Below are 23,330 nucleotides of genomic sequence, written 5' to 3' on the forward strand. Positions count from 1 at the left end.
TAAATTGAAGCATAAATGTAGAACACAGGAAATACTCTAGAGGTTACATTTTGTCATTTGCCAATATATGGTTGTTATCGCATTTGTGAAGAACATCTTCAAGCACAGTTATTAAGGCTTCCCAAGCTTGATGAAATGAAGCTAATTATTCACATCAACAGCCCATTATTCATCTTTGAATAATTATTCATCATTTATTTTCTCTGCAATCACCATCCTTCCTAACAGGACTGCAACACTTTACATGTTTAACAAATATGATCACTGAATTGGTTCCAGATCTGTTTTTCTTCTCTATTATGTAGATTAGCTGTGGGTCGTTTTTCCTTTTGTGCGTGTGTGCGCGTGCGCATCATACTGACAGATGTTGTAAATGCCTTGGAGTGAATGCAAAATCAAACGGAGCATATGACACACTAATTTAACTCACACACTTAGAATAAAAGGTCAAAGCTTTTGAGTTAAAACTCTTCTAATAAAAAACTATATATATATATATATATATAGTTTTTATTAGAGAGGTGATAGATAGATAGATAGATAGATAGATAGATAGATAGATAGATAGATAGATAGATAGATAGATAGATATAAAACACACACACACACACTCTCTCTCTATGTGGTATTCCTCATTCCTCAGGATGACTCTATTATTCCTGGTTAATCACTTGCAACCTAATGGCCCCACGTAAAAGCCACTACTTTCTTGACTGAGGAACACTGATCAGGACACCCTTTATTATAGGTGGGGCTTGTAGCACCGCGTATTAAGTTTGCCTGATACTACCCATTATAAAACCGTGTATTCAGTTGCTTATAACTTTCCCAAACTTTAATCCTTTTGGCTGAAATTTTCCTTGTTGGGTGTTTGCCCCAGGCTGAATCTTTTGGGGGAAAGTTCAACAATTCCCCCCCCTCCAAATTTAGCCAAGTTACAAGCCTTTGAAATAAAAATCACAGTTCACATGTGCTCAGTAAAGATTTAATAGAGCTAAACATCTACAATCTCTGAAGATCCCATTCTCACTGAGTATGGTCCATCCCCTCACAGCTCTCACATGTGACTGGACGGCAGATGCACCATCCCCACAGAGCGACTGAGCATGTTCCAGCCCAAGGCTAAGGGGGTTCAAAGCCTTTCCCTGTAGTGGCTGTTCTGGGTCAGGGTGGGGCTGGACACTGGAGCTGAGAGCAGGGAGCTTGCCTCTCCTGTGCTTTCAGTGCTGGCCTCTTCTGCGCCCCCTCTCCCCCCACAGTCCCCCCAGCTCATGCCCAAGCAGAGTGGAAGAGGAAGCCATCTGATTCGAATACAGGGGGAATAAAAGCAGGGAGAGAAAAAAGTATTTTGGGACAAGGAGTCTGGTAAGACTGGGACTAGAGGGGAAGGGAGAGAAACCTTGATTGGGAGGTGGAAGGGGGAGACTGGGACAAGGACACACTGGGAGCTAGTAGCAGCAGGGGCAGACTGTGATTGGTTAAGTGGGGGCAGTTGGGAGCTGGGGGGGTGGGGAAGGGATGCTGGGATTGGTTGGGTCAGGAGACTGGGAGTGGGAGCTGGAGGGCCTTGGAGTCAGTTGGTTGCGGGCGACGGGGGGGACACAGATTGGATGAGAAAATGGGGGGAGAGCAAAAAGTGGAACTGGATAGGCAAAGAGACCAGAACAAAGAACAGGGGAGGGGTTGGCTGAGTCCAAGATTGGCTGAAGAGCCTGAGGATGGAGCCTGTGACTAGGAACTAGTGTCAGGGGGGTGATGGGAGGAAACAGATCAGACAAATAGCTGAGAAGAGGAAACGGGGACTGGCTGGAAAGGAGAACGGGCCTGTGAGGTAGGGAGCAGACTGGGACTTGGCACTGAGCCAGGAGAGGGAGACCTCGCTGGACAAGGAGTCTGAGACTGGGATGAGAAGCCTGAGCAGAGGAGACTCAGACTGAAAATGTATCAGCAAAGGTGTCTGGAACTGGGGCAGGAGCCAAGGATGGGAAAGAAACAGGAGTGGCACAGGGACTGGTTGGAAGGGACAAGCTAGAAGGGCTCAAGGTTGGAAGTCTGCACCAAAAGAGACCAATTAAGATTTACTGGGGACCTGGGCACAAAGAACTTTTGCCCCCCCCAGCCGCCTCGCCATGGGTCCCTGCCCCCTGCTCCTCCTCTCCCCATTCCCCTTGTCTTCCGCCAACCCCACCTCCCTTCCCCACTGCCTCTCCCCCCACTCTACCCCCTTCCCCATTCCCCCACTCCCTCTTCCCCCAACCCTACCTCCTTCCCCTCCCCACTCCACCCTCTTTCCCACTCCCTCTTCCCCCCTCCCTACAACCTTTTCCCCCACCCACCCCTTCCCTATTCTACCACTTCCTCTTCCCCACTCCCCCCCCCTTTCCCCACTCCCTCTTCCCCCCACTCCACCCCATTCCTCACTCCCTTGCATATTTTTTTTCAAGGGTCTCTGCCTCTTCTTGAAATCATCATCTTTTCATAACCAGGCCTCGTTCTTTTCCAGGCTATCCACTCTGATGTGGAATGACATTTTACTCTGTGAAAGAGTTTTTGTTGCTCTCACAAGAGCCATAAATTTCACCTTCATCTTCAATAATTGTGGTAGCTTCTGGGAGTTGTTTTGTGATTTCTTTATCAAGGTTTCAAAGTTATTTAATCTGGCATCCAATTTTACTGTCAGTCCTTGAGAGAGAGTGTCTCTGAGTCTTGATTTTATCATTGATGGCTTACATAATAATCACTCTGAACTATAAATCAAGAGCCTGATTACGAGCTCACAGTATCACCCTGATGACAGAGGAGTTTCCTGAAAATGGGACAGTTTTCTTAGAGAGGAGGAATCTATCAAGTTCTCTCAGAAAGTGTGTTAGGATTTCTAAATGGTGTTAGGGAAATAAATAACCTTGCCTATTTTAAAATAGGCAAAAAGAATTTACCCACAGTTGTTTTTTTTTTTTAATTAATGAATTCTGACAGAGCTCAAGCGAACATGTCATAAAACAAGTTTAGCTTTCCTCTTTCAAACACATGCTAGAATTTCATCCTTTTCTTTCTGGAAGAGTGCTTTAAATTATGGCTGCTGGCAAGACAAAATGACATCTGTCTAAGCAGTTGGTAGACTAATGTTTCATACTGTATCACACACACTGTAGACATGTTAATGATTCTGATCATCATTACACCATAAAAACTAAGCAAATTACACCATGATCTCCAGTCACTCTGTCTCAGATAAACTGAGAATGTGGCACAGAGGGCTTTAAAAATAAGGTAGCAGAGGTTGGATGACTGGTTTTATGGGCCAGCAAAATACCTTCCAAGAAATTACTCAATATGGCCTCAAGCCATGAACAATCCAGTCATAGATGCTGCTGCTGCTATCCAGCAATGCCATTTTCCCTAACCATTTTTGTTTAATTTTTTGTAAGTGTAACTTGTCTTGCAGGAATCATAGAAATCCAGAGCAGAATTTCAGCTCAAATTTTATCCTATATGATAAAGCAAAACAGAGGGAAATAATTACACTTACCTCTTTTTCAAAATCAGAGGGAAGAAGCTTGACAAAGTTATCTGGAAACACTCCACGCCTGCCATTGAGTTCTCCTTCCCACCAGCCTGCATCAATGCAATCCTACAATACATTAAAATAAAATGTCAAAAATTAAATGTACATGTATGCTGTACAGATTTATGGGTTGAAAGGCAGTTTGCCATAACCTTCTGCCTTTTCACTACAGCAGGACAATTTTCTAGAGTTTCAGGTACGCAGAACACTCTCCTAAATGAAAGCTACAATAATCACCCTGGCTCATACTGTGATGTGGAAGGAGGAGGAAAGAACAATAAATGTAAGTACTTAATCAAGACTGGCTGGGCTTAAAGCGAAATGTTACCATTTAATCCATGAAACCAATAAGGCCTTTTGGCAGGTATGATATTACTTCTCTCTGATTTCATTTTAGTAAAATAAAATGATTTTATTAAACAAATACATTTTAGAATGCATTCTAAGCAGTAATAAGGCTCCTTTATTTTAATACTAAGGCTCCGAAATGTAAAACCTCTTCACACTAATAACTTTTACAATTATTAAATTTGATCACAAGTCCATTTGAACTGTTATATGCCGGTTCATTATTTATTACCACCAGTCATTGATTAGCAGTATGTTTACATCTACCCAGAAACTTCCTTAAGGAATCACTCTCATGTGCAGCATTCTGTGAATAGCACAAACTAGTGTGTATAACAAAACAATTCTACTAAGGTGGTGACAACAAAAATATTGAGTTATGACATTATTAGATGACAGGCTGGAAGCACAGGCTAATTCTAAATAAAAAAAGAAAATTAGGTATCTTGGTAATGAACCATAATAGTGAAATAGAAAAAACGATAACAATTTAACAAGGTTTTCCATTATTATTGATTATTAATTCTATTATTATTATAACCAGAGACGGCAGACACTGTTGTTCAGCTGTTTATAGCTTTGATAAATGACATGGTTCAGACTGGAATTTTCCATGCTGGGTGTCTGCCTCAAGCTGAATTTTATTTGAAAGTTTCAGTCATTTAAAAAATGACATTAGGGAAAATATGTTGTTTTGCTCATATTGAAAAATTTATTACAGCCATTGAACTGAGAACCTCTATCACCACCATGTTTTGGAGCAAGGTCCTGACATTTGGCAAGGGGTTGCCCTGGTACCAGGGATATGCCTTTTGCTGACCCTGTGAATATTCAACCACATTTGCTCATGTTAAAATGTCTGAAAATTCACAGTTCACACATGCTCAGCAGACACTTGTTAGAGTTTGGAGGTAAATTCTCTGAAGATTCTGTCTTCAGTGAGAATAATCCAATACAGGGCTGTGAAGACCACAGGCAAAGTGTCTCATCCCTGTCTAGTGCCTTGTCCACATAAAAAATAATAGTCTACTTCTGCTAGCTGTTACTCTGTTAACTTAAATGGTAGAGGCCTATCAGGTGGATGTATAGGTCCGAACGCTGTTGATGACCCAAGTTGAGAGTCAGTATGATTCCATGTGATAGAATTTTTTTAAAGTAAGAAATAACATTTAAAAAAACTACATTAATAGAACATTAAGGTCTTTAATTACATAACCACATACTACTTTTTTCACAGAATGGATGGTCCTCAGGGAATGAATTGATGTCATGTAGTGAATAAAACTGCTGTCTGTAGGACCCTGCCTCATTTCTCACAGAAGTTGGAGGTGTGTAATCAATGAGACAAGGAACTGCAGGAAGAGAGAGGATGGTCTTATGATTAAGGTTGTATCCCTGCATCAGCCACAGAGTTTCCATGTGATACTGGGCAAGTCATTTAAATTAAAATGTTCACAGCTGGCCACTAATAGTATGTTCCTTCTTTTCTCGGTGCCAAACACGAGACCTTTGTGGGTTGATTTACAGAAGTGCTGATGCAAATGAAGTCACTGAGAGGTGTGCTTTGAACATATAGTGCTATACAATGCTAAATACTGGGGAAAATCAGGCCCCAGGTTTCTCAAATTGGGCACCCAAAATTAGTGGAAACTTTTGACCCTAATCCCTCTGCCTCATTTCCTCATCTGTAAATTGGAGATCATACCACCCCCTCACCTCACAGAGGTACTATGAAGATAAATTAATTGTTTGTGAAGCACTCAGATACTATAGGAATAAGCACTATAAAAAAGCTCACCAGGAAGTGATTAATTCTGTATTCAGAGTAGGGTTTGAATCGTGTGCAGTAAATAAGGCATGGGGCCACACATGGAACTATGAAGATTAAAATATATAGAATAGCAGCTCATTCAGAGTACCGTCCAAACTGTGCCATGAATGAAGCAGGTAATAAAAATAGCAGATGATAATGGTAATTAAAGACTGTATTATAATACAGACACATGAGGGGGCCAAATTAAGGTTGCATGGGCTTACTATTGCTTTTCCAGGTAAGCAATTGCTTTCGTTGCCATAGAGATGTGATTAATTAATTACATTAATCCAGAACAGATGGTGTCTCCCCACCCCCACAACCTGTCAATCAGGTTTATGCAGCCAATCGCCACACGGGATTTTTCACACATTAAGCAAATCTTCAGACAGACTCTCTAATTTTTTCATTCTCTGTCTTATATGCAAGAAGGTCCTTCTCTGTCGCTGAGCAGAAAGAATGGGGAGACTTCACCAAAAAGAAAGCTAAGCTTGGAGAATGGGTGTACCTCATCTAGGATGTCACCTTGCAGTTCACCATGAAAATACAAGATAAGAAAAAAAAAAGAGGAATTTGTGTTAGATAAGAACAGGAGTGTTTAATTCAGAGTTTTAAGGAGTATTGTCAGGAACAGTTTGAACCAAAATTTAGCTTTTGTAAAAATAAGCTTTAACAAAAGCTAAAGACCAACAGAACTGTTTTAATTAATTTCTTTTAAAACTTCCAATGGAAACCTTTTATAAAACAAAATTATATATTCCCCTGAGGCGTTTGTAAGCAACACATTGCAGTATTATGCTTGCTCGTAAGAACCTGAGTATGTGATAACATGACTTATAGAAAGTATGTGGTAAAACAAAAAATTTTGACTACTCTTTTCATCATCCAGGCTGAGAGAAATGTAAATCCTGAACAGCACAGTGAAAAGTAAAGAGGATGTTTAACTTTTTCTCCCTTTAAAAAGAAAAGTTGGAGGAGTTTTTTGTCATATACTCAGGAATTTTTGTTTCACATTATTTTAAGGCAGACAGATTTTTAAATACACTCCTAGCAAAATTAACGAAGCAATAAAATGTAAGATAAAGGCCATGGCTTATTCATATGCTTTCATATAAAGAGCTTTTTATCCATAGATCTCAAATCAATTTACAGAGGAAAGTATCATCTCCATTTAACAGATGGGAAAATGGAGACAGAGAAGAAGGGATGGGCCCAAGGTCACAAAGCAGGCCAGTGGAAGAAGCCAATTTGCAACCTACATTCTCCTATGCTCCAGTCTAGTACCCTAATCACTGGACCACAGCAAAGTATTATTACACGAAATAAAATTATTTGTTAGCTAAGTATCTTCTGTAGTAAAGGAGAAGCTTGGATTAAAAAAACCCAGTAAACACCACCTAACCCCTGGGCATGTACTCAGGCGTCTAGCCCTAGCCTCCATGGCCACACTGCTATTTTTAGCCCACTGGCTTGAGCAGAACTAGTGCATGTACATCTACCCAAGTTGAGAATTATACCTCCCAGCTATTGTGCAGACATACCCTATAAGACAAAGAAAAAGATCACAGGGATATCAGATAAAATGTCAATATGACCTGGGATTTTTAAGCAATTTATCTTAAAAAAAAAAAAAAGTAAACAGGAAAAAACATTTAGTGTCGGAGAAGTAGCAAGCGCAAGAAACAGCATATACCAGAATAATCGGATACCTAGCATTCCCCAGGATGTCTAAGAATTTTGCCAGTAATTGTAAGTGTACATTCTGGCATCCACTAAAAGAATGATCCCTTTCTTGACATCAGCAATGACCAGGGGAAATGGGAGTAAGGACATCCCTCATGTAATCAGAAATGAAACACACCGAGCTGCAAAGAAATTATAAAAGGGAACCATCTCGAGAAAACAGACATTTTTCTAGGAGGGCAGAAAAAGAAGACAAAGGTCTCAGTTCTGAAACTGGAGCCTACAGTGAGCAAAAGAGACAAGGCAAAATAAAGTACACAAGGCGATCAAGACTTGAAAGAGAAAATAAAAGGAGCACCTGATCTGTTAGCATGTAAGCAAAAGAAACTTGTATTTGGAGCACCAGATTTCTGATACCACCTGCCAAGGTGAAGGAAACATAGGCACTGCTTACAGTATAAGACTATGACTGCAGGATCACATTTCAGCAGCTCCCAACTGGGACCTTGTAGAAAACTCTATCTTGGCTTATAAAAGCTAAAAAAACAGTGAAGTCATATTTTGTCCTTCTGGGCTAAGACGTCATTATAGTACTTGGTCTCTCAGATGGTGGGCTGCTGGACTAGCACATTCTTAAATAGACTACAAAACTGCTGAATTTTTTCTTAAAATTACAAATGAGGGGGAAGACACAAACTTTGTAGCTTCTGTAGGCCAAGCTTATTGCACATCCCAGAGGCTCCTTGCATCCCTCCATTCTCCCTACAACCACCCTGTGCACCACCCTCCCATCCCCCTCTGTTTCAGGGACTCCCTGCAGCTCCCCCACACCCAGGGGCTGTGTCTGTCCTCTATTCCCTCACTACTATGTGCCAGGGCTGTGTGTGTCTTTATTCCCCTCGCCCCCCCAGGTCTCTTCTTCCCCATTCACCCACCCAGTTCCCTCACTAGATCCTCACTTCCCTCATCACCTCATCCCCCAATCATTGCCAAGTCCACTTCCTTCTCCTGACTCCCCTCTGGATCCCTGTTTCCCTCATCACCTCCACTCCGCCCCCTATTCCTCCTCCTCTCTGAGTCCCTGCTTCCTTCCCTCTTTATCTCTACTGCCCCATTCCTCCAGTCGCTCTTATTTTCCCACTACCACTACTCTTCCCTGTACTCTACAAGCCTCTATTTCCCCTACAGCCCCACATACTATGCTCTTCCCCCACAACTCCTCTCTGTAAGACACTTATTTCTGTTAGAGTCCAAGCTACAGAAAATCTCCCCAGGCAGTTACATTGCTACTTGTGATATGTGTAGCCAGCAGTAGGGGGTAGCAGAGCGCATCCTCTGCTTGCAACACCTCCAGTCAGGGTTCCTTTGCACAAAATCAATATGCATAACAGACAGACAGACAGAGAAATGCCACCGAATTGAGCGTTAGATCTCGCTTTGCTTGGCCAGCAAACAATGGTATTCTTTGCAGCCTGCTCTAAAGAGCAAGGGAACAGACTTTGGCTAATAGAATTCCTCCACAGTGGTCTTGCCAGCTAAAAGAAGGCAGTTCTTAGTTATGATTCGTTGACACAAGCTAAGGCAGCGAGCGTCACTGCCATGGTCTCTGTGAGAACCAACCTGTTTTGTACATTCAGCTTTAACGCTAACACCTTGTGACAAAGTTATTCCCCTTAGTACAGGTAGGGAAGAGAAGCAAGGGAAACGTATCACACCCAAGAAAGGTCTTAGGGATTTTTATGTTTGATTTAACAAAAGAGGACAGGGGAAATGTTTGTTTTCCTCTATACTTGGTTAATGTTATGTTATGGAAATTGCCCTGACATAAGCACTCCCAAGAGATGGTGATAGTGGGGGAGACATGGTTTAGAGGTGGGAAAACTGCCCTTTATTATCCTTCCTTGAGGTTTTCAATGGGGGAATTGTCTTTTTGTGTAGGTGCAGTAGAGAGGGGAATAGCACACCTTTCTAACCTTTATTGCTTTATGCTCTCTATTTTTAACCTGTTCTTAGCTTTTGTCTGGCAGCAAATCTCTTATTCAACCCCTAACCCATCCTTCCTCCCCACGTGAACCCACTATTCACTTTCTTTAGAAAACCAGAGGACAGGAAGTCGCAGTTAGAAGTTGCAGTGCTAAAGTGGATTTAGTCCAGGCACAGATGTGCTAGCATTGTGCCAAATCTGGCAGTCCCATCAATAGGGAAGGGACAGGTGTTCTGTATGAAGCAACAAGAAGACTGTTTGGTAAAAAAGAGTGCTTGGATATAGGCCAAAAGGGGGCTTTTCCTAAAAATGCACTTTGCCTAGGAATGTAAACGGGATTCTTCTGGGGAAATGTATGTTTATAAACTCAACCCTTCTTCTGCAGCAAGGAGGTGGCAGAAACTGCCTCCCTCAGGCAGCACTGTAATGACTCTGAACCATTTATATGTTGGTTTACTTACAGGACAGCTTCTGTAACTGCAAGAGAAACCCCTTTAAAACTGAAGGACTATGATGAAAGAGTGTATGGGAGTTTTACTCAGCCTGCTCCAGTGGGAGGTGTGTGTATTCAGCACATCAGAAAATCAGGCCACTTTTTATGTAAAAGCTAATTGTATGTAGATGTCTAATAAGGATATATGTGCCTAATTTTAAGCACCCAAGTTTAAAACATGTGTCCATTCTGTTCTGTCATACTCTTCTACTGATATGTAAATTGTTTTGAAGCCCTTTGTATTATGACAGATTTCAGCTATGGTTATGTGCTATTGTGCTTTTTCTTTTACAGTCTATGGTTAAAGTGCAACTTCAAAATGTGTATTCAACAGGGCTCCTTATTCAGAGTGACACTGCTACACTACTGCCTAAACAACCTCTATAAAATCAATCCTCCAGAGCATGGAAGCTGGTTAGGTAGATAGGTCTTACATTCTCTCAGTTTCCCTCAGCTACCTCCCTTCCACCATTCACAATCCATGTATCTCCACCAGTATCCCAAATAACCAGTGTTGGACTTCACTCTGACCACATTTAAATGGTTATACAGTCATGTGTTTGGATGATAATACAGGGCTGGGTGGTTTTCATAAATTATTTTGTAAGTATTTCTGCACTAGTGTGTGTAAATATGTGGTGTAGTGTATGAGATTGAAAATGGTGACTGTGAGATACATCTAGGAACCATTTTGTGTGAATTGGTGATCCAAATTTTAGTGGCTGCTCTACAGTTGATGGTAATTTTTATGTAGAACTTACAGAACAGAAGTTTACATAAATATGTGCATTAATGTATACTATCTGTGGTCAGAATGAATTCTCATTGGTGCCCACACAGGCTTGGGTTTGTCTGTGTTTGTTCCCTTGGTGGCAGCCAGGTCCAGCTCCTTGGTACACTGTAGTACCACTAACACTACTTACTACACACTCACTGTCTGTGGGGTGGATGAATGCTGGGACACTGTTGGCAAGCTTAGCCTTAGCCCTAATCACCAACAAACCTTGTGTGAATCATTGTTTGGAGGAGCTAAATTCAAATTTTGCTTTACTTGTATGACACCCATATTACATGGGCTTTGGGGGGTTTTTTTCTCCCAGAAAAGAAAAAGGCAGTTTCCAAAGCATTTGGGCATTTTGCCATGAAACCCCCTGCCCCATTAATTTAAACATGAGTTTCTTAGCTAAAACCCCATGCAACAGTTTGAAATTAAAGGCGCTAATGATTTAGTAACTTCAAACCCATTGTGTTACACTGACCTACCAAGTCTCACTCACTTGGAATTAATTTTAAGGCAGGTTCTAACATACACTTCTTGCACTGTCGGATTTTACAACATGATTAATTGAGATTGGAAATCTCCCTCACTGAAATTATCACATCTTTACAGCCCTGCAAATTTCTATCTGAGGCAAAAATAATTTCATATATTCTACCAAAGTTAGTTTTTATTTTGTATAAAGCAATACTTATGCAAATTATGTTTAGATATCACAAAGGGAGTTACTATTAGCCTATAAGTGCTTCCATGGCTGAAAGGCACTCTAGACTCTGACCCAGCTAAAAGGGTCAACAAGGCAACCACCCTTTTCCCTGTTAATGGAAAAGTGCATATCTAGTTCAGGTTCATATAAACTCACGACACAGGTTTTCCTATTTCCCTAATTCATGGAAGTCACAATATACAAGTTTAGGGTGGTTGTTTTTTTTTAAATAAAATATAAGAGGTAGGCCAAACTGGGTCACATTGCACATTGCACTACTCTTCATTTTATTTTTTTTCTTAAAATCACTTGAAAAAAGGAGGGTCATGCTGTGTAAGTGACCATTCTTGATCACTTTAATAACAAGCAGTAGTAATTTAGCCCTTTGGTTCCCTTTTCTTCTGCATCCAGAAGCCCCACCCAACCCATGCCACCACCTAGTTTCATGCTTTGGGAGCAGGGTGAGGGGCGAGCAGCAGAAGTACCGAAGGCAGCAGCATATGCCTGAAGACAACAAGCTGCTACTGCTGCTTCCAATGGCATCAGCTGTCTGATCCTGGGGGATATCTAGGGGCCTGCATCTGGTAAGGGAAGGCCAAGTACGATGGCTTCACCAACATAATAGAAAACCTGAGGTGGTGTAGGAGGGTCAAGAGCAACTGGGCTGAGGTGGGGAAGGGGATGTCCAGCTAGCAATGAAGCTGTGCAGCCACCGATCTCCCTCCTTTCTGTTATCCCTGGAGCGATTGCAGCAGTTATGGTAGCCACATCTGCACTCCTTCCAGCATCTAGGAGAGAACCCCCGCTGTCCTTTCCCACACACATGTGATAGGTGGCCAGTACCCTTTTCTCATGGGGTTGGGAGGAAGAGCCAGTGGAGGTTCCCGTGTTGCCAATTCTTGTGATTTTTATTGAGGGTCTCATGAGGGTATTTTATATTTTAATTAATGCCTGAGCACCTAGATATATGTGACTGCAGAAGAATCTCAGTTTCCATTTAAAAAAAAAAGTAAGTTTCTAGGCCTCATAATTGTGGAGAAAAGGTTAAAAACACAAACCAAATGTAGCCTGAAAGCTCAAAACCAGAAATCAAACAAAAGGAATCCCAAATTTATTATTTTTATATTATTATTAGTAAGCCACTCATGACTTTTGGGGGCCTGATTTATGATTTTGAACATTTGGGATCAGCACTACTGAGGTTCCCTCTCAGATCAAAGGGCGGCTGGGAGAAGAGCAGAAGTAGCTCTACCATCTGTTAGCTTCCCACCTTAGCTCAGTTCTTCTGCCTGTTCCACTTACTCTCTGTCACATTCTCCATCTATTTTAGCATGCAGTAGTGCTTTCTGCTGCCTGCTCCACGGCAGTTGGATTCTTGACAGGGTATTACAGGTTTCTGTGTGGGGCAATCTGGGTGCGGGTGGCTCAGTGGGAGATCTGGATGCACAGGGGCTTGTTGGGGGGTTCAGGTGCAGGGACAATGGGACTCTGCAGGGGATCCAGGTGAAGATGGTTGGGACTCAGCAAGGGGGGGTCTGGGTGTAGGGAGAGGAGCTCGGCGGGGGAGTCCAGGTGTTGGAGAAGTAGGGCTTGATGGTATGAGGGTCCAGGTGCGGCTGGTTGGGAATCAGTGGGGTGGGGGCCTGGATGTGGGGGGCTCATTGGAGGGATCCAGGTGTAGAGGGGTAGGGCTTGTCAGGGTGAGGGTTCGATAGGCCTGCTTAATGGGGGACCCCCAGCTGCTGCCGAGGGGATGCCGCATGCCAGGTTGCCACTTCCCCCCACGATTCTCCTATCTCCTTTTCTTCTCCATCCCCCCTTCACTCCCACATTCCCCTCCGCCTGCCCTATTCTACCCCTCCTTCCTTCCCCACTAACTCTTCCCCTCAACCCTTCATCCCCCTTCCCTTACCCAGCCCCACCAAGGGCATTCACTGTTGCACAGAAAACAGGAAGGCTCCCAGCACACAGAAGGGGAGCACGACTGGCATTAGGATCCAGGAAGCAGTATTCAGATGTAGGTCAGAGGAGCCCAGACACAGCCTCCTTCAGCTGGGCAGCACTGCGCTTGCAAAAATGAAGGGGGGGGGGGTAGTGGCAGGTAACCCCATGTGCCCCTCCCCCACCTCATCTCTGTTTGGAGGGAGCAATCCCCCTTCAAACGGCACACATTGTTGCCCCCGTCTTCCTCCAGGCCCCACTGTGTCTTCCCTGATGTTTTCTGCACAGAAGCACAGGAATTCGGGGTAGGGAGAGTTGTGCGGGTGTGCAGTCACACAGAATCCCCCCCAGGAGTCATATATGTATGTAAAGCTATAGCAATATCCTATAACTTCAGATGCATAGAGCAATTGACAAAGATTGCTCTTTTACTCAGCATGGCTCGTGTATTTCCGAGCTAGCCGGTAATGTGTATAGTGGCCTTTTAAATGTATAATTACGTCCTAGTACAATTAAATATGAGGCTATAGTTAAGACATCAACTGCTAGTTATTGCTTGTGCTTATTAGGCTTTTCCAAAAAGTTGCTTGGCACAGCAGGACTAGCAAGTGGACAGTTACAACTGTTCTAGAGAGCACTGTTGAGACCAGTGGAACACAGCAGCTCCTCTGAAAATGTAGCTGCAGAATGTGTGCACACATGCTGGGGTTTTATATAGTCACGTGAGTTTTCTGAATACTCCAATAAAGGGGCTTTTTGCCCATGCAAGTAGATGAACTTTCATATACTGATAGCATTTTTGGAAAAATGTACCCTATAAGACTTCTTTTAAACCTAAAATTTTATAAATAAATTTAATTACACATACAAATATCCAGATAATTAGCAAATTACACAGTGAAAAATATAAATTACTCAAACTAATTATGCAGTGAACATCGCAAAACAGTGGAGTCTTTTGGAAAATAAAATCCCCCTGAATAGTAGGAACCTAGAGATTCTGAAAGAAATGATAGAAATCTTCAACGCATTGCCTTGGTCTCTGCAGAAGGGCTCTCACAAAATATTTTCCTATTCTTGACAACTGTAAGAATAAGTTACAAATGTCCGTTTTCCTTCTGCTTTTGTTCCGTAGGTACATCAAGAAAGATGCTGAACTTGTAAAACCACATTATTAGAATAGAGTCATGAATGTGTCTTACATTTTTAGCACAGAGAGCTTTCATGTGTCAGCTGTATCTGGCAGCTACATATTAAATTATTACTACCATAATTTTAAGTCTCTTTCTTGCATTTCCCCCCACAATAGAGAGCCAACCCCATAATTTTCAAAAGCAAAACCACCAAATTTGAGTATTGAAAATTTTAGCCTTAGGACAAGTGTGTTAACACTTTTCCAGAAATTATCAGTAAGTATAAATTTTTAAAAGACCTCTCAATTTGGGGATTATACTTCTCTTCTAAACCAGTGGGAATGTGTTACGTGATCTGTGCACATACTGTGGTGCCAATTCAGGATAAACAGAAGCTGTAGTTTTTATTGGAAGCCATAGCAATTGATGTGAAATCTTGTACAGTAAAACATTAGGTCTTTCCCCATTACTGCCCCTTTATGCCATTCCACTAGTATGTGGGGGGAGGGAGGGAATGGAGGGGGGGGGAGAGGTAAGGCAGGGGAGGAATGAAGTGGTTACTAAACTAGAAAGTTGGTTTAAAAAAATACTCGAGGAGTAATGCGTATAAGCAGGAGGGGATTTTACCTTTGTATATGGCATTGGTGAGACTGATACTGGAATGCTGTGTCCAGTTTGGTGACCACATTAGAACATAAGAATGGCCATACTAGATCAGACCAAAGGTCCGTCCAGCCCAGTATCCTGTCTGCCAACAGTGGCCAATGCCAGGTGCCCCAGAGGGAGTGAACCTAACAGGTAATGATCAAGTGATCTCTCTCCTGCCATCCAGCTCCACCCTCTGACAAACAGAGGCTAGGGACACCATTCCTTACCCATCCTGGCTAATAGCCTTTAATGGACTTAACCTCCATGAATTTATCCAGTTCACTTTTAAACCCTGTTATAGTCCTAGCCTTCACAACCTCCTCAGGCAAGGAGTTCCACAGGTTGACTGTGTGCTGAGTGAAGAAGAACTTCCTTTTATTTGTTTTAAACCTGCTACCCATTAATTTCATTTGGCGGCCCCTAGTTCTTATATTATGGGAACAAGTAAATAACTTTTCCTTATTCACTTTCTCCACACCACTCATGATTTTATATACCTCTATCATATCCACCCTTAGTCTCCTCTTTTCCAAGCTGAAAAGTCCTAGCTTCTTTAATCTCTCCTCCTATGGGACCTGTTCCAAACCCCTAATCATTTTAGTTGCCCTTTTCTGAACCTTTTCTAATGACACTATATCCTTTTTGAGATGAGGGGACCACATCTGTACGGAGTATTCAAGATGTGGGCGTACCGTGGATTTATATAAGGGCAATAAGATATTCTCCATTCTACCCTTTTTAAATGATTCCTTACATCTCGTTTGCTTTTTTGTCTGCCGCTGCACACTGCGTGGACATCTTCAGAGAACTATCCACAATGACTCCAAGATCTCTTTCCTGATTAGTTGTAGCTAAATTAGCCCCCATCATATTGTATGTATAGTTGGGATTATTTTTTCCAGTGTGCATTACTTTACATTTATCCACATTAAATTTCATTTGCCATTTTGTTGCCCAGTCACTTAGTTTTGTGAGATCTTTTTGAAGTGCCTCACAGTCTGCTTTGGTCTTAACTATCTTGAGCAGTTTAGTATTGTCTGCAAACTTTGCCACCTCACGGTTTACCCCTTTTTCCAGATCATTTATGAATAAGTTGAATAGTATTGGTCCTAGGACTGACCCTTGGGGACCACTAGTTACCCCTCTCCATTCTGAAAATTTACCATTTATTCCTATCCTTTGTTCCCTGTCTTTTTTAACCAGTTCTCAATCCATGAAACGATCTTCCCTCTTATCCCATGATAACTTATTTACGTAAGAGCCTTTGGTGAGGGACCTTGTCAAAGGCTTTCTGGAAATCTAAGTATACTTCCCCTTTCTTTTTCATTTTTAAAAGGATGTTGAAAAACTGGAGAGGGTGCAAAAAAGAGCCACAAGCAATGATTTGAGGGCTGGAGAAAATTTTACAGTGAGAAATTTTAAGCGCTCAATCTGCTAAATTTGTCAAAAAGAAGAGTCAGAGATGATTTCATTATAGTATATAATTACCCTCACGAGGAGAAAATACCAGGTACGGATGGGCTCTTTAATCTAGCGAAGAAAGACATAAGAACCAATGACTGGAAGCTGAAGCTACACAAACTGAAATTAGAAATATGGCATGACGTTTTTTAAACAGTGAGAGGGATTAACCATTGGAACAAATTACCAGGGGAAATGGTGGATTCTCCATCTCCTGATGTCTTGAAATCAAGACTGGTTGCCTTTCTGGAAGACATGCTTTAGTCAAACACAAGTTACTGGGCTCAGTACAGAGGTAACTGAGTGACATGTGATTTGTAGGAGATCAGACTAGATGGATCTAACAGTCCTTCCTGGCCTTAAACTATGAATTTAAATAATCAGATAATCTATAGCAAATTTGACATGCTTTGATGAAATATTGCACATGCTGCAAAAATGATCATGTTCACTGAACAAAACAATTTCTCCTAGAGATTCACTTGCCGTGTTCACTCAGCAGAAAACAGACTATCACAGGGAAACAGATGCATCTCAACACACAGAACCTGCATCATTAGTGTCCATATTCTAAATAAAACCAGAACAAACATGAGGTGGTTCTGATAACACCTATATTCTCTGTTGGGCCTATACAACACATGTGCATCAACAATATTTGTATATAAAAAAGAATCTATGATAAAACCTAGAATTAGTCTATTAGAACACATTTGTAGGATTATTTAACTCTGTTTTTATTTATAGCATAGTAGTGCCTAGGGATCAGGACTTCACTGTGCTAGCTTCTGTGCAAATGTAAAATAAAAATGGACTCCCTACTCTAAAGATCTTACTGTCTTGGATTTATGGTGACAAGATGCAATGGTGGATGAAACAAACAGACCAGCATAAAGGGGAGGATGACATTCAGTGAAATGAAAAAGTTTTGCATGCTAATCAATAGTCACCGCGTGCCATGTGTTTAGCCATTTCAACAGGTGGTGTTTTGCAGGGACTTCCAATCTTTTCCTTTTTTATTTTAAAATTTTAAAATAAGTCTGAGTTAGCACTGCATAATTTTAGTTTAGTTTTTAGCTTAGCAAACAGACCCTAACAGCCAGTGTTAAAAGAAGCAATTCTTAATCACTGTATGTATGCAACAACTTGTCACCTTACTCTCACAGCTGTGGCCTGCACTTCCATTTGCCAAAATTCATGTTCTTACCTTTCCAACAACAATATGATCTTTTAATTGCAAGACACTGGTCTAGCCCTGTAATACACTAGAGTCAATGCAAGCCTAAGTTGTAGGATGGGAAGAGGAGGATGAAAACAAGGAGAAAGGAGTCAAAGATGCATGAACTTCATTTTAGTGCATGTTTAATAAACAACTTTTATACAGATATCGGCAAGTAAGAAAAGGAAGTGTCATTTATTCCATCACCTGTAATTAATTCAGTCTTAAACATTTACTCAAGTGTGTCATTCAGAAAATGACTGTTTCGCTAACACTTCTGATCGCAGCAGTACGACTTGAGATGCATTTGGTTACATGAATATTTCATCAGCCCCCATCTCAAGGAAGACCTAGTTTGGTGCTTTATTTTTAGTCACAAACCGGTCAATGGTAAGTCACAAGACATGGAAATAATCCAAGTGTTAAAAAAAAAAAAAAATCTAGGGCAAGTATAATCACCACAACAACTGAAAGGAAGAGGAAACAACTGATAGACAGTTACTAACAGTTTATTTTTCCTCTCAGTATATTAATGTATTTTAGAAAAAGAACCTCTTCTATGAGCTCATTCCTTTTTTCCTAGGTATAGCATCTATTTTAGATAATTTATAAGGTACTGTGGTTAAGCAATCATGCTTCTTTTATACGATAACTAGGATTCTGCCTCAAATATTTGCCACAGAGGAACATTTTCTAAGGGCCTGATTCTACAAACATCTAAAATCACCATCATACAAGGTACTGACAGTTCAGATATGGCAGAATGCAACCACTTTCTATTCCTTCTGGTTCAAATCTTTTAGTCCTTAGGCTACAGGATTTTGCCCTTATCTGAGTAAGTACAAAATGAAACACTTAGCTATAAGCAGACTTATTTTCACCTAGCTCATCAGAAGTTTAATTCAAAATAAAATTATCTATCATATGCAGAAATATAAGGTCTCATCCAAGATATACTCAATTATTTTATAGCTTTCTGAAGAGAGAATTTAAAAGCATCCCTGAAGTTCTTTTAAGGCATTGTTTTTCACAATGGGAATACTCATAAAGCCCCAAAGAAAAACTTGTCAGGGCCTTTAGAACTCGGAAAGAGGACTAATGCTATTCTTTAAAGACTATGGTTCTTGAATTCTTGCATGAAATATGATGTTATTTGATGCTCGCTCACCTTACTGATTTCAGTGTCTGTATACAAGACTGACATGGCTGTTGCACATGGTCAAATTATTGAAACCCAGAATGACGGCATTTGTGAGTGAACATTTATTGCAAATAAAAAGGCATTTTGGTAATGACTACTTTAAGATAAAATTAAAAATAGTTTCTATTTACTGTAATAAATTAGGGGTTTTTTTCCCCCTGGTTGACTTGAATTTTCTTAAATTGCTGTCTCAGACAAACTTTTTTATTAAATAAGAAATGTCCCTAACCAGCTATATCTGTCAGAGAAAGAAAAAAGTTGAATGACTAGAGAGACTGTCTGGAAAGGGAACTTTTCTTCTGAATGAAAGAAAGAAATAACGCTTTAATTACTAGATTATTTTTTCTGCTCTGGAAACCAGTGTCTTCCCGGCCAATCAGGTATACTTGTATGACTACATTATGTGATTATCAGTGTGAACTTTTTCAGGAAGTTGAGAATTCTGGAAATCAATAGGGAGATAAGAAGTGGTTCTTAAAGACAGTTCTTATAGCTTCTTGACACTGAAACCACAGTCTATCATCCACTGGTTGGCTTATACTATCACTTTAAAACAAAAACGCTTCCTACATTCTTCTATTTTCTGCTGTTGCAGACAATTTTCTTTACTGTGCCAATGTCTCAATCATTCTGGGGTGTCAAACATCTGTAAGTTTATGTACAGCCTACAGAAAATGTCAATAAAAAATATCAGACTGATCTTAAAAATTAGAAGGAAATATTTTCCACCTGTAAAACTCAGTGATCTGGTCGCATGCTCAGTGTGATGAGATCCACTGGCAATATCAAGTAGCATCCTCTACAGCACGCCATCCTTTTCCTGTTCCCTCCTCTGCCTCCCTGGCCTCAGCTAACTGGCAGGATGCTGGTACAATAGCAATTCCCCATTTTGTTCCTATAGCATCCTTGCACATCCATGAGAGCAGCTGCTTCCTCCACAACTCACACCTAATTCAGTTCTTCTTAGAAGTCTCAGAAAGGCCCTCTGGTCCACTACCTCCTGGACAAGAATGAACAGATCAGAGGTTTTAAAAGGGAAAGTTGAAGGAAACCCATCTGTTGTCAGGTCTTGGAATCTCTAGGAGAGTCAGAGATGATGTGCTCTAGATTCTGAATTTCATTCTTCCTTGTATGTTTGTATAATTAAACTATTATGTTGTCTTTCATTTTTCAAAATAATAATGATATGGAATACTTGACCACACGTTCTTTATTGCTTGGAGCTCTGTAGAGATTGATGTAGAGAAATTAAATCCTTGCAAAAAAAATCTCTCATCAAAATGGGCTGTATAGCTGTTGGGCTGTCCCTTCTTAAACAGTTTATTTTCTATAAACCTCTGATATCCCCAGAGTCTTATGTAGTCGATCATAGGGGAAAATATTTATTAGAGATGATATAGACCAGAGTTCACTTAGCAGTTCTTGTGAACAAAAAGGCTCCTGGGTGGTACTGTTGAAAGTTGGGTAATATAGTTATTATTTTGTTGAAATAATATTTGGAATTCATATTTTCTCTGCTAGTAAATCACTATACTTGTATGGCCTGCCTCAAATTAAGTGATCCTATCTTTTTCACATTTATAAATATTAAAGGAAAATGTCCCAAGATCTATGAAAATTATAACGCTGTTCTAAAACATAATATAAGGAAGACTGAAGGGGTCAACAACTTCATTAGCACTAAATTGATGGGGGGATATCCTTGTTAGTAGCTATATTGCAGGTATTCCAACAAATCACACTATGTCTTTAAAATGTGATGTTTTTGGAGAAATGTGTTCTCTTTCAGTATAAAAGAGGATCTATCTCCTGAACAGATATCATTTCAGAGTCCAATTAAGTTACTAAAAAGGTATGATTTTTCTTGTTGAAGAGGTGAAAGGTAAAGATAAGATTGCAATCAAGATATAAATTAAGTGGAGGAAAACTTTGACATGGTCTGAGAAAGCAAATGAAGCCTGCCAAAATCCTGAACAAACATTTCGCTAGTTCACTTTCTACATCAGGAAGTTGTATGAGAATCTTGAAAAATAGATTCCTGTAACTAATTTAATGAGAGAGAGAGAGCGTGAAACATGGTGCCTTCTTATGTTCTTCTTGTCCCCAAGGCCAGCATTAGAGCAGAAATTTGTAAAAATGCCTCTACTGAGTTAAACTTGATTGACTATCCCCCACCATTCTCTTTTCTGATAGCCAGAGCAGAATGTTTTATTAACACATTGCAATAAACAACATATTTTCATATATGAGTCAGATATCTTGTTTCCTGGCTTACCTCCGTCAGCCAGATGTTATGCTGTACCTGTCTCCTATTATTTTCAGTGTAATGCTTATGATATGGAACCTTTATTCTTTATGAACAGCCTTTATTCCTACTCTGTAAATTCTAGAATGGGGCAAAAGTGAATAAGGGTAAACAATCAAATATTTTCAATGTAGGGAAATAGCAATGAATGAAATATATATTAGCCTCCATCTGTTAGACCAGAAGTGGGCAAACTATGGCCCGCGGGCCACATCCAGCCCGTGGGACCATCCTGCCTGGCTCCTGAGCTCCCGGCCGGGGAGCCTAGTCCCCGGCAACTCCCCTGCTGTCCCCCCTCCCCCGCAGGCTCAGCTCGCCATGCCGCCCGTGCTCTGGCCTGCTGCTCCTCCCGGGCAGCGTAGCTGGCTCTGGCATGGTAAGGGGGTGGAGGGGGTCCTGGGAGCAGTTGGATGGGGCAGAGGTTCTGGGGGGGACGGTCAGGGAATGGGGAACAGGAGGGGCTAGATAGGAGTGGGAGTCCTGGGGGGCCTGTCAGGGGGCGGGGGTGTGGATTGGGGTTGGGGCAGTCAGGTGACAGGGAGAAGGGGGGGTTGGATAGGGGGTAGGGTCCCGGGGGGGGAAGGGGTGGTTAGGAGCGAGGGTCCCAGGAGGGGGCGGTCAGGGGACAAGGAGCAGGGGGGGTTGGATGGGTCAGGGATTCTGAGGGGACAGTCAGGGGGTGGGAAGTGGGATGGGGCGGATAGGGGGCGGGAGCCAGGCTGTTTGGGGAGGCACAGCCTTCCCTACCCGGCCCTCCATATAGCTTTGCAACCCCGATGTGGCCCTCGAGCCAAAAAGTTTGCCCACCCCTGTATTAGACCCATGAGAATTCCTGCAGGATTCGTAAGAACTGCAAAGGCTGACAAGTATCAGGCTTGATAAACCTCTCATACTATTTTTTAAGTTCACAAAAGTTAATTTCCCAACTTATTTCCAAGTGAGATGCAATTTTCACCCCCCCGCCCCAAAACGTTAACTGAACAGGAAATTGTGTTCTTACAGGTAGAAGAACTATCCAAAAAAATTACAGTGTCAGCTGTGGATGCCCTAGAGACAGCAAATGTATATGTATAATTGACATCCTTAATAACTGACCATTTAGCATATTTAAGTTATCCCTTATGCTTAAGAGTAGGAAACTACCACAAACACTACAATAATGTTATGTTTTTAAAAAGGTACCCAGTGTGCTGTAACAATTTTTTCATTAGAAATTCTGTCCTAACTCCTCCTTTCTTTGTTCTCTCCTTGTTTGTCACTTTGACATTTCCGTCCATGTTTTTGCCAAGATTCTCTCCTAAGTAAAATATGAACCTGACAGTTCTTTGAGTCAGAGACAAACTTCTGAAAATGTTCAAGTACAATTGACTTTATGCAAGAAGAGGTTGCCAATCGCTAGTGAGCATACTTGTACTATGAGTTCAGGTCATTTTCTTTTTTTTTTAAAGTGATTTCACTATTTAGATAAAAGCAGAAAGTTCATAGAATACTGAAAAAGTGCCTGTTCCTTAAACTTGTTATTTTATTGTAGTCTGTTGCTAGAGAGAAAACTCAATCCACCCTTCAAGTCTCTCTCTACAAAACCACCTGTTTAGGCCACTTGGGTCTAGACAATTGGAGAGGGTCAGCATGTTCACCTCTTACGTGCCCAACCTTAGAAAGCAGAACCTACAGACCATGTACTTCTAGATCAATATTGAGAGCTTGGAGAGGCTTTGTAATGGGATGGCAGTTTCCATTGGTTCAGCATGGTAGAAACTGTTGGAAAAAAAAGGTTACCTGACTATAACTGTGGTTCTTTGAGATGAGATGAAGACATTTATTTTATGTGGGTATGCCTCACCAGAGCCAGAAAACTTTGCCTAGCACTCATACCCTGAAGCCATAGCCCCTCCCCAGGCCATATAGCGGTCAGGGAGACATAGCCTTCAGTTCCTTTGCTCCAAACATCAGAAGTGCAGACTCCAATGTAGAGGGGACAGAGGGTGGAACTTGTCCATTGACCTCAGACCTGGCTGCCCTGTTAACAGAGTCATATCTGGAGAGCAAGGC

At 41.3% G+C, this 23,330-nt stretch overlaps 1 protein-coding gene across 4 annotated transcripts in view; it reads right to left on the bottom strand.

Annotated features, from left to right (window-relative positions):
• The window catches only part of SH3KBP1 (SH3 domain containing kinase binding protein 1), a 336,824-nt gene that overhangs the window by 38,692 nt on the left and 274,802 nt on the right, over positions 1 to 23,330 (bottom strand). For all 4 annotated transcript variants that reach the window (XM_084616743.1, XM_084616745.1, XM_084616744.1 and 1 more), the window contains one exon: positions 3,530 to 3,631. In XM_084616743.1, coding sequence (XP_084472869.1) covers positions 3,530 to 3,631 — 102 coding nt within the window. The remainder of the gene's footprint in view (positions 1 to 3,529; positions 3,632 to 23,330) is intronic.

The sequence above is a fragment of the Lepidochelys olivacea genome (assembly GCF_965140295.1).
Source record: "Lepidochelys olivacea isolate rLepOli2 genome assembly, chromosome: 1".
Lineage (NCBI taxonomy): Eukaryota > Metazoa > Chordata > Testudines > Cheloniidae > Lepidochelys > Lepidochelys olivacea.